The 15,171-nt window shown below is 33.0% G+C and overlaps 2 protein-coding genes across 2 annotated transcripts in view; both read left to right on the forward strand.

Moving 5' to 3' along the window:
- Positions 1-15,171, forward strand: part of LOC133184337 (ubiquitin carboxyl-terminal hydrolase 24-like) — a 376,170-nt gene that overhangs the window by 225,722 nt on the left and 135,277 nt on the right. The window lies entirely within an intron of this gene.
- LOC133184334 (AP-1 complex subunit mu-1) lies at positions 9,743-15,043 on the forward strand. The gene is made up of 11 exons (XM_061319364.1): positions 9,743-9,827; positions 10,821-10,885; positions 11,170-11,394; positions 11,616-11,746; positions 11,855-11,999; positions 12,726-12,852; positions 13,386-13,528; positions 13,636-13,707; positions 13,870-14,028; positions 14,190-14,315; positions 14,522-15,043. The coding sequence occupies exons 2-11, from the start codon at positions 10,844-10,846 to the stop codon at positions 14,618-14,620; spliced, it is 1,269 nt and encodes a 422-aa protein (XP_061175348.1). The 5' UTR covers positions 9,743-9,827; positions 10,821-10,843; the 3' UTR covers positions 14,621-15,043.

The following is a 15,171-nucleotide window of genomic DNA, read 5'->3' on the forward strand; positions in this document are numbered from 1 at the left end:
ACAATCGTCGAATTTCTTTTTAGAAAAAGAGACTAGCTAGCTAACTAGTTCAACTTTTCGTCGTCTAGAAAAAAAAATATCGATGTTTCTAAGACTCTAGGACTAATTGGGACGTCGAGATCTGAACTTAAATCTAACCCCTAAACATCCATCTTGGTATATGGTAATGTTCGATCTCATCTTCTCGCAGACCAGTATCGACATCTGTTCCTGCATCACGTGGGTCAATGATAATATATCTCCTTTCACGATGGTTATCTGAAATAAAATGATACTTTTACCGATCCCAAAATTACCCTACATTTGAAGTTGAATAGAAAACAATTAAAGAATTCCACAAATGGGACAATGCGGTATAGCTTTTATCCATTATCTCACAATGTAAGAATTTCATATTTACTTTTCTCCTCCATCCATTTTTTATCTCCATTATGCCCATTAACACCCAGGAAAATCCCGGAAACATTGCTTTGGTGATGTGTTATTTCTTTCATGAAACAATAAGTTAATATAAATAAACTTCCTTGAATAAGGCACTCTTTATTCAAGTAAGGAATTATAGATTATTTAAATAATTTCTTGACAGAATCAAAATATCTATTGTAATCTGAGTTTAGAGTGATCATCTGTAAGATGTCAACATTAAATAGTATCATAAATACTTACCTTTCACAAACTTTGAAGAAAAAAAATGACCACCACTCCGTCAGAAAAGATCAATTTGCTGCGTATAATCGTAACAATCGTATTTCAATTCAATTCACTTTATTGACAATTACCATGTCGGCATACAGTCATGACATAAAACGAATTAACAAGAATAATACATACATATACAAAGTGACAAATGTGAGTTGAACAAAACAATGTAGAGTATATTCACATATTTCTAAGTATTCATTGCTGACTTTCTTTTCTGGTGTCAAAGCACTTTTTCAAAAAACAACATATCCTTCTAGCAGTTGTAATATTTGTAGGATTGACAATTTTTCTAATGGGATTATCACTAGTATATGTGTTTACATTAAATATATCAGTATAATTGCATCTAAATTGGTCATACTTTGAACAGTATAGAACAAAATGTTTTTCATCTTCAATAAATAATTTACATGAATAGCATAAACGTTTTTCTCTAGGAATAGGGGGTTTACAGTATCTGCCCGTTTCAATATACAATGGATGGGCACTGATCCTTAATTTTGTTAATACAGATCTAAAACTTTTCTTTAAAGGCAGCTTTAAATAACTTTGCAATTTGTATTCATTTTGAATTACAATTTTACTATAAAAAGCTAACTTTTCAGAGTTTGTTTTGCTTATATTTTTCAGTTGTTCATGTATCTTGTTTTGGTAATGCTCTTGTAATTTGTTTTTCAAGGTTGTGTGAGAAATATCCAAAGAAGTGATATTTAATTTTTGTAGTAATGAAGACAGTTTTCTTTGCCAAGATATTCTAGATACAAGTTTTTTGTCTTCTTTAAATGCAGAAATCACTAAATAATTATTATAATCATGTTTGTTTTCCATTTCCTTAAGTCTCTTAAAATATTTAAACATATATTCATAACATAAATAGTATAAAGGAAAACGACCCAATTCACATAAAACAGCAAGATTTGATGCCTTTCTATGTACCCCTAGTATGTCTTTAAATATTAAGTGTTGTGTTTTTTCAAAAGGAAATTGGTCTGACGACATTAAATCACATTTGAAGTCAGTTATCCATACTTCAGATCCATATGTAATAATTGGTATTATCATTGACTGGTATAATTTTAACATAATTTCAGCTGTAAACATTAGTAAACATTGTGACGCTCTAGGTATTATGACGTCATAATGCAAAACCGAGAAAGGGGCTAACTCCTTGAAGAGTTGTCGTTCGTTCCTCTCTCAGACATTATTTTGATATAAAGACTTAAAAACAAAAAACTTGACATTCCAAGGATTATTTCAAATTAAGCTAATAGCTCTAGATATACTTATATAAATATCTGCCTTGAGGAAGCTCTAAACACTAATAAAAAGAGCCTCTTAGACTCGGAGAAAAATATATCAATACAGGTGTGCATAATGAGACTATTTAATTCACTTTCCACATAGGATACCGCCTTATTTCTGCATGAAAAATGTTCAAAGACAATGGACTTTTCGTGAATAGGAATCGCTTTTGTTTACTTACATTGGAAAAATTAATGGAAATAATGAATTAAATTACTTATTCTTGCTCTAAAATAATGCCAAGAATATTTTAATCTATTATAAATCTTTCTAATGAATTCAATTACTTATTCTTGCTCTCAAATAATGCCAAGAATATTTTAAAGTATTATAAATGGTGTAATTAACTGTAAATAACCATTTTAAAGGGCAGATCACCCTAACTGCATAAAACTACCCTATAAGCAGAACTCTTTAGTGTGCAGTGTTTAGAGCTTCCTTAAAAGACAAAATTTGCATTGGCATTTTGGCATTAAATTATGAAGAATTAAAATAAACGCACTATTTCTCGTGCTTATCGCTGTGATTGAGAAAGTCAGAATGACAGAGATAAATGTATGAGCCGATGGTACTGGTATAGAGAGTGAGGAAGAGGGTGAAAATAATCCCGCCCCTTCGGGGACAGCATCGATTGATTGTTTGTAGTTTAGATAACATATGTAGTTTAGATCCCTTGCAAATATTAGACTTGATGATCACGGAGCGAGCGCTTTTCCTACTCTGGGCCTTTTTTGAGACAAATCATACTGAAAATTAGCATATATTTAATATTTATAGCATTTGATGGCAAAGATTATGTGATAAATTTATTTCACATAAGTGAAAGATTATCGGTTTGTAAATAGCGAGATTTAATAACATCTCCTTGATATTTTATGTCTATATTGTCCACTTTTATATTTGATGTTAATGTGAAATAGCGATGTCCACGAACTTTACGGAAACCCTTGTACATTGTAAACTGGATAAATTTTCTCTTGCACTTGTAAAAATCCGTAGATTATTGGCTTAATAAGGAGGCATATCTCAGTCCAAGATAGGATAGAAAATAGTGATCAATGGATTGTTAACGACAAAAAACGGATTTTCACAGCCTGGGATTAGCAGACCTGTAAAATGGATGTCTTCCCACTTAGCCAAAATTCTGAAATTGCTACAGGTGACTGGTTTTGGTTAGGTGGGGATAAATTGATTGTAAAATGATATTGAGCAGGGAATTTGTAATCTATTGGGACCAATACGCCAAAAATTTATGTCCGATTGGTAAATCAAAAATGGTTCATTTACTAATTTTGCCCCCCCCCCCTCCCCTTTTTTTTTTTTACACAATCCAACACATTTGAAATACCAGATCAATCTATTTTCGTTTGCTTTAATAAAAAAAAAAGATCTATTGACCAAACCTTTAAAAGTGACATACGCGCCGTGGGACGGGCTATAGCTTGAAAGCCCAGGAATGCAAAAAAAGTTATGTCCTTGGTCATTGTTGGACAGACTCAGTTTTGAGTGATTATTGAAGAGGCATATACTTATCTTTTAAAAATTTTAAGGAAAATAACGAATACTCTGCCATTAAAAAGTCAAACTTGAGACAGCTATTTTTTATGTTGACGCCCTATATAGGTTATGCGGATTAAAAAGCTTAATCTGTTCCAACCCAGGTTATACAAGTATAACTTAGGTAGAAATTAAATTGATTCCTTATGATTTAATTTTTCATCATTAAGTTTAAAAATTAAGACAATTTCTCCTTCAAAAATGCCTTCAAATTGAACGCATTTTAAATGTAACGTCGTCAGCGCATTGAATAAACTCGCTTGTTTTAAATTGTCTGCCATCCGACAAATTTTTTTTTTTAAAAAGCCAAAACAAGCGAGTTTATTAGTCTGTAGAAACGACTATAAAGGGTTAGGAGGTGGATGAAATATACAGGTTGGTTAAAGAATATGTCTAGAATTAGGGAGTGAAAGGTAGTTGATTGACCAATGCTGGAAAATAGAGAAATTCTCCTCAACCGTGCGCAGAAAATCTTGCGCCATAAATTGCGGTTATATTTGCATTACGGGATCTGTAGCGTTATGGTCAAAAACTAAAATATAAAACCATAACGCTACAGTTCTGCAGCTAGAAAAAGCCAAAGTTAGAGTTGGAACTAGTGGGTATTGTTTTTTTTACAAAAAAACACATGTCTCCCCTTCTTTGCCAACATTAACGAGTGCAAATATATGATCAGGATCAAAAATAATAATGCAGTGCATCTCAACTCAAATTCTGTGTACAAAATTTCAAGTCTTCATGTCAAACGCATCTCAAGTAATGGTCTGGTTGTGTTTTTCTAAATTTGACCTTGAAGAAAGTGGTCAAGGTCAAATATTTTGATGCAGTACATTTAGTCTCAATGTTGTCTTTCCTTGTTCCAAGTTTGAAATCCTAATGTCAAAAAGTTCTCAAGTTATGACTTAGACTATATTTTCATGTAAACGATTGACATTGATTTCATTAATAGGTCAAGGTGAAAAAAATGTTGCCATTCACCCTTCCTCTATACCACCTCTCCATGTTCCAAGTTTGAAGTCTTAATGTCAGGGTTCTCAAGTTATGGTCTAGTCATTTTTTCTCTATTTGACCTTGAAGAAAGGGGTCAAGGTCAAAATTTTGAAGCGTTGCATCTTGTAACAATGTCTTCTTTCTATGTTACAAGTTTGAAGTCCTAATATCAAAGGGTACTCAAGCTAAGGCCTGGACTCTATTTTGATGTAAAAGATTGGCCTTGACATTATAATAATTGGATCAAGGTCAAAAATTTTGGTGGCATGCATCCTTCCTTCATACCACTTCTGCATGTTCCATGTCTGAAGTCTTTATAACAAAGGATTCTTAAGTAATGGTCTAATCAAGTTTTTTCCCTATTTGACCTTGAGGAAGAAAAGAGGTCAAGGTCAAAAATTTTGGTGTGTTGCATCTTGTATCAATGTCTTCTTTCTATGTTACAAGTTTGAAGTCCTAATATCAAAGGGTACTCAAGCTATGGCTTGGACTCTATTTTGATGTAAAAGATTGACCTTGACCTTATAATAATTGAATCAAGGTCAAAAATTTTGGTGGCATGCATCCCTTCTTTATACCACCTCTGCATGTTCCAAGTTTGAAGTCTTAATGTCAAAAGGTTCTCAAGTTATGGTCAGATCGTATTTTTTCCCTATTTGACCTTGAAGGCAGAAAGGGGTCAAGGTCAAAATTCTAATGTAGTGCATTTTGTCTCAAGGTCTTCTTCCTATGTTACAAGTTTGAAGTCCTAATATCAAAGGGATCTCAAGTTCTGGGCTAAACTCTATTTTGATGTAAAAAATTGACCTTGACCTCATAAATAGGTCAAGGTCAAAAATGTTGGTGGCGTGCACTCCTTCTCAATGTCATCTATCTATGTTCCAAGTTTGAAGTCTTAATGTCAAAGGGTATTAAAGTTACGGCCTGGACAAAATTTGGATGAAGAAGAAGAAGAAGAACTAGATGTGTTTCTTGTTGCTAGGGCAACAAGTGGTCTTCCGACCGAACTTTTCTCCAGAACGCTATGCTATCTCACTTCATTTAATACTTTATTGAAGGTATTTTTCGTTTGCGTTTATGTAACACAGTCTTTCAACATAGATCATAATTATCAAAGGATTTCTGTAGACTCTCTGTTAACAAAGCTTTAAAAAATAAGCAAAAACTATCATACATGTCTTCACGGAGTAAAATATTACTTACAACTGAAAAAAGAGAGAAACAATCTCCCGTCCCAGCAGGATTCGAACCCGCAACATACGAGAAAGTTAGGATCGGTCATATCTTTGCAATAAATGCATTAATCAAAATGATGAAAACATATATAGAATTCTTAGAAGATTCTCTATTAACCTTGTAAATTTCAAAGAAAAATATTGAAAAACAAAAAAGTTGCAAATTTAACATTTTTGAATTCACTTCCGTTCGCGACCGGAAGTACGAACGACGAAAAATAAAGGTCGATCAGCATATCTACATGTGATGTTCTATCATGTCCGTGAGTTTCACTTTCATATCTTTAATCGTTCTTGAGAAAATTAAGGGACAAAATTCCATTTCAAAAATACAAATTTCCCAAAAAAATGCGAACGGAAGTGAATTTCGAAAAAATGAAAAACACGTCTGGAGATATTCTCATGATGCATCTTCCCTGAAAAAATCTTTGAAATCCGTTTACTCACAGCTGAGATATCGGCCGTACTATGAAAAAAGAATAATAATAATAATAACTAGAAACTTGTTGCCATGGCAACAAAAAAGTCTTCCGTTCTTCTAAATCTGTAAGAATTTGCTTTTTTCTGTGTCAAAAACATACATATCATATTAACTGTGAAAGAAAAAATAACTGGAAAAAAGTCCTTTCAGTACTTATGGTACTTTGATTTTCATGATCAATCTTGTATAATGCATTTGGCACCTATGAGAGATATACGTATATCATAGAGCAAGGATGATTAGCAATTTAAAAAAATTGTTTGCAATCATTTCTAAGACAAACAAACAGACGAACGAACACCGTACTATCATAAACTTCACTGTGTATATGTTCTGGCATAATTGTGATGGTGTTATAAAAAAATATAATGAATTAAGTTAGTATCACAATAAACGTAAAGTTACTGAGTTTTGTAAAGCTATCAAGATTTGACAGCATACCTATTAGAAAGAAAGATTATTCAATAACAGTAATTATTCAGCAATCGATTAATTGATTGATTTATTATATGTTGTTTACGTCCCTCTCGAGAATTTTTCACTCACATGGAGACGCCACCACTCGCCGGAGGAGACTGCAAATTTTTTTTTATACTTTGGCAATTATCACCATTGAGCAGTGAATAATCTTTTTTGTGCCAGCACCTTCTGCGACACGGGACCTCGATCTATACGATCTCATCCCAAGGACCGGTCTCCACGTCTCACAATCGAAGTTCATAATACCGAGATCTTTTATTTTATTGTATTTTTTCACAAGTTTGTTGCATCAGATGTGCTTAAAGATCATACTTCAAGATCATTTCGAACTCAGGCTACTTTTTTGCAGTGCATACAGCGTCAGGTTATTTTGATTGACAGGTCAACACACGTGCACTTCGTGTAACACTTTTTAAGCAGAAAAATATACAGGATGTGACCATGACTGACTATGAAATCAGAAAACATTTAATAGAGAATGGGTGTCACTGATATAGAACTAATTTTTTGTCTATGTAAATGGATAGGAGGATCGGGATTAAGAGGGAATCTCTCTCTCTCTCTCTCTTCCTCTCTCTCTCTCTCTCTCAGACATGTAAATTGAACATTTCAGTATCATAATGACAAAGCTACCATTATAGAATATGAAATTCTGTATACATGTAAATGTAATTATAACCACATGTTCCAGATTTAAATCTAAAACGAATATATAATTCAAATGCCTAGCTGCACGAACATCTCCAAATATTAATCAAGACCGGGGGGGGGGGGTCAAAGGAATTAGATAGTTTTATGTTTTATGAATTATAAGGAAAAGTACGGACGTCAGTTTCATGTACATAATTATATATCATTGCATAAAATTGTGTTCATTCAGGTATACTCATCCCACATATCAACAGACCTGTGCAATTTTTTATCATTTTTTTTTCAAAAGAAACATATAGCGAAGAATTATTTCACACAGAATCGCGTTTTCACATATTTTTTTTTAACTCTTTGAGTATTTCACAAGAAACCAAGAATCGCCTTTTCACATCCTTTATAACTTCTTGGGTATACAGAGTATAGATCATGTGTCATAAATAATTCAACTTTTTATCAAATATACATGTAATAAACAAATCTAATCTATAGATTGATTTTCTTTCTTTTCAGTGGCAGATATCAATTTATTTATAAAGGCTTTAAAACAGTACTGTATTACAATTTTCTATCGCTTAATTCCTTTTTTGAGTGTATGTAATATTTTTTAATATCGGAAGTAAAACTCGGAAATCGGGATAATTTCGCATTCAAATCACAGAGAATAATAAATCGTCTGCATTATAGAAGGCTTATAACTATCGTATTCTGAACTTACTATACGAGATAGATAAAATTGCATGCCTGTCCATCACTATAAATGTATATTCAGTGCTTATAATATATTTAATTGAATTAGCTACCTATAGCTAGCATATACATTAATTTTTTTTTAGATATATTCATTTGTAAATCAATTAACTGTCAATACAGACTTACACTATACTGGCAACTTCAAACTTTACATGCACTGGAAGCGGTAACCAACGTACTCTTACATTTAGAAGATTGAATATGGAACGTCTAAATATTTTGATATGGAGAGTGTATATGTCTCTGACGTCATCGATACTATTTCCGCCTTTATCTCGAAAGTTCTATTCTCACTTACAAGTCAGAGTTATCTTTCTTTGCCCACTGTATACACACTAGGTAAATAGGGAAAATGAGGGTACCGAAAATATACAGAATGTGGAATCTGATTTCAAAACAAATTATATATTTAGTATTTGTAGAATAACCTCTGTTATACATAATAATATCTTGAAAAAATATTAAAAAACAAAAAAATTGAAAATTGACCAAACACAATTTCACTTCCGGTTCGGACAGGAAGTACCGGAAACACACGAAAACAACTTCGAAACAAAGAGAATGTCATGATCTAATATTCCTGTAAATTTCACATCTTTACCTCAAACCGTTTCTGAGAAAAACACCGGACAAAAGTCCATTTAAAAATTGGAAAATCGGTCATAACTTCGCACCGGAAGTGATTTTTTCAAAAAACGGAATTTTATACAAACTTCATATATCAGCCTACTATCATGTGAAAAATTGTGAAAATCTATCCCACCATCTCTGAGTAATCGCGCTCACAAAATTTGGGAGGAATAATAATAATAATAATAAAAAGAAACAATACAAACACTATAAGTCTTCCGTTGTGAACGGAAGACTTAATAATAGAAAACAGACGGAAAACAATAAGGTCTTCCGAAGGAAGTCGGAAGACCTTAATAAGAAAATCGACAAAAACAATATGTCTCCCCTGGAAGGGGAGACATAATTACCAACTTAAGAGTTGGAAAAGGCAAGGTTGAAGTTGGAAAAGCCAAGATTGAAGTTGGAATAACCAACTTTAAAGTTGGAAAAGCTAAGATTAAAGTTGGAAAAGCCAACTTAAAAAAATATTACGTGGCACTAACACGCTTCCGTGGTGATAGGGGGATAAAAATATAATCACAAAAAGAAAATAACCTAAATTCATAACATAAACATGATTATTAAAACTTTGACACCCCCTCTCCAAAAAAAAAAAAAAGAAAAGAAAGAAAGAAAATGCTGTCAACATTTCTGTGAAACTGACCAAAAAAGAACGATAGGCAACCAATAATTAGGCCTAAATTCTTTTGTTATCTACCGTCATCCGCACCTCAATAGCAATATTTACCTGGGTTTTTTTTTCTTCAAATGTTGGCTAATGTGTTAATGAGGACTGGAAAGACACCAAAAATATCCAGGGACCTATACCCCATCGTATGTTTTAAGACACCTGTGAGGTGAGACAAGATTGAGATTTAATGATTAATGCTTCGTTTGAAGCGCAGCAATATCCAGATTTAGGGCTACGCCTATTGTACGAATATAATTTGAACGATATATCTTGCACCTATGAAAGGAAAAATGACAGGTGTAACTTCCGCCAGTTCCGGGATAATATATTTTTGATAAAAAACACAATCTTTGTAGGTTTTCGGTAACAGATTTTGGTAAGAAATTACGTTTTATTTTCTACTTATCAGTATAGTGTAAGAAATGTTTCTTTGATAGTGGTCAGGGTAACGCCGTTTACGTAGTATTTTAGTTCGAATTTTCTCAGTTTCAACAAGCACAGCCGAATAAAAGACACAAACTACTTTACAATACATTCATTTATAATGTGAAATCCATTTAAAAAATCACATCGGCTCTAGTCACCTGACGCTTGGCACAGAGTTTGAACATATTCAAGTCCAAATATTTTTCAGGCTCTCAGGAAAATTCATAGTCTGCAAGTCATGCTATGGCATCGCATATAAACCCTACCCTGCTTATTTCACTTTTCCTTCGAGGAAATGGTAAACATTGGCCTCTTCACATCCTTCCTACTATGCATTTAACAGCAAAATTCCCCATTATTATCCATTTTATAATTTTTTTCAGACCCTCTCCTATCCATTTATGCCTTAGAACCACCCCATTCCAACCCATATACATACCCAAGAATTCTTAAGAAAAAAAATCTATTTTTAAAATGACACTACTTGTGTAGTCAATGTAATAGAGGTAAAATTTTAGTAGCCTGTAAGGCCATCTTTAAAAAATTGTTTGGTTGCCCTCTCCCGACTGACTGGCGAAAATTGGCCTGACTCAAAACTTTTTTAACCTCCAGGAAACAATAATTTTTGTATGTAAATATAAACAAATTTTGAAAATTCATCTTCGATGTTGGAATTTTCTGGGGAAAAAAATTCCCAGCTACCTACGGACCCAATTTTTTTCATCCTGGAAAAGGAGAGGGCAAACAAACATTGTTTTAAAGTTGGCCTAACCATAAAGCTTATAAAAAGAATTTCAAGTCCAAATGCTACTTTTCTGCTCCTTTATAATGTAAGTACTGTACAAATCAGTAGAGCCCAGACTCATAGGAAACTTCTGGTTAATTAAAAAAGCAACATATGAGTTGAATGTACTGTAATGCTCCAATGTTTTGTTATTTGTAGATTGATTAACATATATCACAGCCATGTCAGCCTCAGCAGTTTATTTACTGGATTCAAAGGGGAAGGTGTGTACTAACTTTTCTGTCAAGCTCTTAGAATTTTGTATTTCCTGGTTCTGTAAGGAAATGAATCTTTTTTAAAGTGTAGACAAAAATCTTGCTTCCTATTTATAATTTTTCTGACTTCTTTTATGTATTTGGGATTTGTATGTCAGTCTTATTGAATTTGAATTTAAAAACAAAAACCCCACTTTCTTCAGATTTTGGGTATCCTGTATAGATATAAAATGTTTTCAGAATGTATAGATATTTTAAATATACATGTATATATATGTCTTGTATATTTGCAGGTGTTGATAAGTCGGAATTACAGAGGGGACATAGATATGTCAGTCATTGATAAATTTATGTCACTTCTCATGGAGAGGGAAGAGGAACTTAACACATCCCCAATTATCCAGCATGGCAACACTACATTCATTTTCATCAAGTATAATAGTCTGTATTTGGTTGCCACATCTAAAAGGAATGCCAATGTTGCTATGGTCTTCTCTTTTCTTCATAAACTTGTACAGGTATCAATTCAGCAGGCATTCTGTTTTGTTTGAAGAGATTATATTATTATTAAACTTACTTTTCATGTAATATTAGTATGATGAGCACCCTAAAATACATGTATCAATTTCATCTGATGGAACTTGTAGCAATGTTCTATTTTGACATTCTGCCTGTAAACAAAATTTCCTATACCACTCTAATATATTTTTGTTTTATTTTGTGTAACTTTGATATTCAGGTATTCATTGAATACTTCAAAGAGCTAGAGGAGGAAAGCATCAGAGATAACTTTGTCTTGATTTATGAATTATTGGATGAAGTTATGGATTTTGGATTTCCTCAAACAACAGACAGTAAAATTCTACAAGAGTAAGCAGTAATTTATCTATTATAGGAATATTTTCTTTGTATATATACACGACTTTCATGATAAAGAATTTTACAAGTATTCCAATACACGTATATTTTGAATTGTAGATTCATCACACAAGAGGGTCACAAGATGGAAGTAGCGCCACGCCCACCTCCGGCCGTCACCAATGCTGTGTCATGGAGGTCTGAGAAAATCAAGTACAGGAAAAATGAAGTATTCCTTGATGTCATTGAGTCTGTCAATTTACTAGTAAGTGCCGCCAAGTGGATATGAATCTTCTTTTTATAATGAGCAGATATTACCGTAAGCATAACTTGATGCATACAGGGTTCAACACTAACGTTAGTCCGTTAGTCTCAGACTAATACATTTTCATTCGGACTAATAAAATATGTGGCTAATTAGTCCGAACAGACCAATAAAAATTTTTAAAAAACAATATGAATAAATTACCAATGTCTGATTTTCGACAACTTTTACTGGGAAACCCCGCGTGTATTTTTAGGTTTCTAGCTTTTGGAGGGTAGTTACGCAATGCCGGGTCAATTCAGCGCTTAATTTTTCGACTGATCGATATGAAGTAAAAGGTTTTAGCGATCATGATTTAGTATGACACTTTTAAGAAAGATGTTGGACGTTTTGGATGTAATGTAAAGAAAAAAAAAACGAGATCAGGAATACGATCGTACTTGCCGATTGCGAAATTTCAATGAATCTTTGGAATAATATATTTCATGTAAATACTTTGTTTATTTCAAAAAATAATACGTTTATTAATTGTCATGTTAAATTATGTTAAAAAACATTGATGCTTCTTTTTTTTTTAACAGACTAATAAAATCGCATGCGGACTAGTAAAAGTAATGAAGCACTAGTCCAGCTGGACTAAAGCCTTAAAAAGTTAGTGTTGAACCCTGTGAATATGGTGCTTTATTTCATTGTCTAATCAACTATGAATTTTTTAAAAATAATCAGGTCAGTGCAAATGGTAATGTACTCCGAAGTGAAATAGTGGGAGCTGTGAAGATGAGAGTTTACCTGTCAGGAATGCCTGAACTTAGACTGGGTCTGAATGACAAAGTGCTATTTGAAAGTACAGGGCGTAAGTATACCAGACTTCTTCAGTGTGTGGGATATGAAATGTTATGATGAAAACATTTATGTATCAGTTATAATTGATTAACAGCAAACTTCACTAGCTTGCATACTTTAAAGTCATTTATTTTCTTGGGGTCAAATTTTCATGGTTTGAGGTAAAATGACTAGTTTGTTGGGTATTAGATTTCATGGTTAAAGGAAAAGTATTATACTGTAATTTGAACTTATAACTTTCATGGGAGATATAAATTTGTGTGTCTCCTCTATCCATGAAAACAAGGAAAATTAACTCTCCGTGAAAATTAGTGATTTCACAGCACTTAATTCTTAACCCAACTCATGCCAGAATTCATCTAGGTAGTATACAAGTTTAATTATCCTTCTACATTGCTGTAATTATTATAGCCAATATTCATTTAAGTAATGTACAAGTTTAATATTCCTGCTGCATTGCTGTAATTATTATAGCCAATATTCATCTACCAGTAGGTAGTATACATGTTTAATAATCCTGCTACATTGCTGTAATTATTATAGGGGGTAAGAGCAAGTCTGTAGAGCTGGAGGATGTCAAATTTCACCAGTGTGTCCGACTGTCCAGGTTTGAGAATGACAGAACAATTTCCTTCATTCCACCAGATGGGGAATTTGAGCTAATGTCTTACAGGTTGAACACTCATGTAAGTTTCAGGGAATTACATTTATATGGTAACAATATCTTTATAGATATCCAGATATTTTGAATGTTTTTCATTTTTTTTTTTATTTGAGAGTTTTTATTTTGTAGGTGAAGCCACTGATTTGGGTGGAGTCTGTTATTGAAAGGCATGCCCATAGTCGAGTAGAGTATATGATCAAAGTAAGTTCATTATTGTTTCATTATTTTTATCATTTTGTATTACTTGCATTGTACTGCTGTGACATTTGATATTGGTTTACGTTTTGAGGAATTTTAATAAGCAGTGAAGTTTCAAGTTTTTTAATTTTCTGTGACAGTGTTGTAACTTTTCCTTTGTAACAGGCTAAGAGTCAGTTCAAGAGAAGATCCACTGCCAACAATGTAGAAATCATCATTCCAGTTCCTGCAGATGCAGACTCGCCAAAGTTCAAGACGACGGTCGGCAGCTGTAAATATGCTCCCGACATAAATGCAGTCATCTGGACGATTAAATCATTCCCTGTAAGATATCAATCCATTCAAAATAGTGGTTCAAATCTGTTTGCTCCAAAATTTCTGCAAGCAATATTATTTAGATGAGAGGCTTGGAAAAGATTACTGAAACCAAAGCACATATCCTTCAATATCTGTACATTTACACTGATATATTTTTTTTTTGGTAGGGAGGTAAGGAGTACCTGATGAGGGCACACTTTGGTTTACCTAGTGTGGTCGGGGAGGATACTGAGGGCAGGCCCCCAATACATGTCAAGTTTGAGATTCCCTACTTTACGGTGTCTGGAATACAGGTAATTATAACAACCGATTAAATTGAACACACTGGACATCAGAGATATACATGTATGTGTAATTGCAAAAATGGGGCTAGTTGTAATATTTTGAAGCATAAAGGCTTTGTAACCTGTTGATTTTGGGGTAGTGTGACACTTATGCATTATTACACATAATAGAATTGTCATAATTTGTATTTTATATGTTATTCTTTTTTAAATAGGTGAGATATCTCAAGATTATTGAGAAGAGTGGATACCAGGCTCTACCATGGGTGCGCTACATCACACAGAATGGAGATTATCAACTTAGAACACAGTAACCATTGCAGAGGGGACAACTGTAGAATTCACCTGGACTTTTAGGGATAATGAGCGATCAGAGCTTCTTGTGTCATTGTAATGCACATCAGTGTTGTGGACATAAAATAATCATAATCTATTGTCAGACAGAAATTGCCACTCCTGTGCTTTTGATGTTATGTAAGAGAAGCACAGACCATTAAACCTGCTTTTGTATTACTTCCTCAGTGGATGGAAGTGTGTATTACCAAATATAATATAGATCTTAACTTTAAATATTTATCATCAACATGGAATTTCTGAGACCCTGTATTTAAATAAAGGCTCTCCTTGCAGGGAATTTTATCCCTTATCTCAAAATAATTTTATTGTTTTGCTTTATGTAAAATAGTATTTATAATTGTCACAGTCCTAAAATGAATAAAATCCTATTAATTTACAAACTGTATCTTCTTATATATTTATGTGCAGCGGTTATTCATAAGGATTAAACCTTTTTCCAAGGTACACACACTTAGTTAATTTGCAAATTAATTTCTTGAATAGAAAAAGGAAAACAAAATTCGCAGTT

Source organism: Saccostrea echinata, unplaced genomic scaffold, assembly GCF_033153115.1.
Source record: "Saccostrea echinata isolate AGI-Se365-2 ecotype Australia unplaced genomic scaffold, CSIRO_AGI_Sech_v1 ptg000010l, whole genome shotgun sequence".
NCBI classification, from domain to species: Eukaryota; Metazoa; Mollusca; class Bivalvia; order Ostreida; family Ostreidae; genus Saccostrea; species Saccostrea echinata.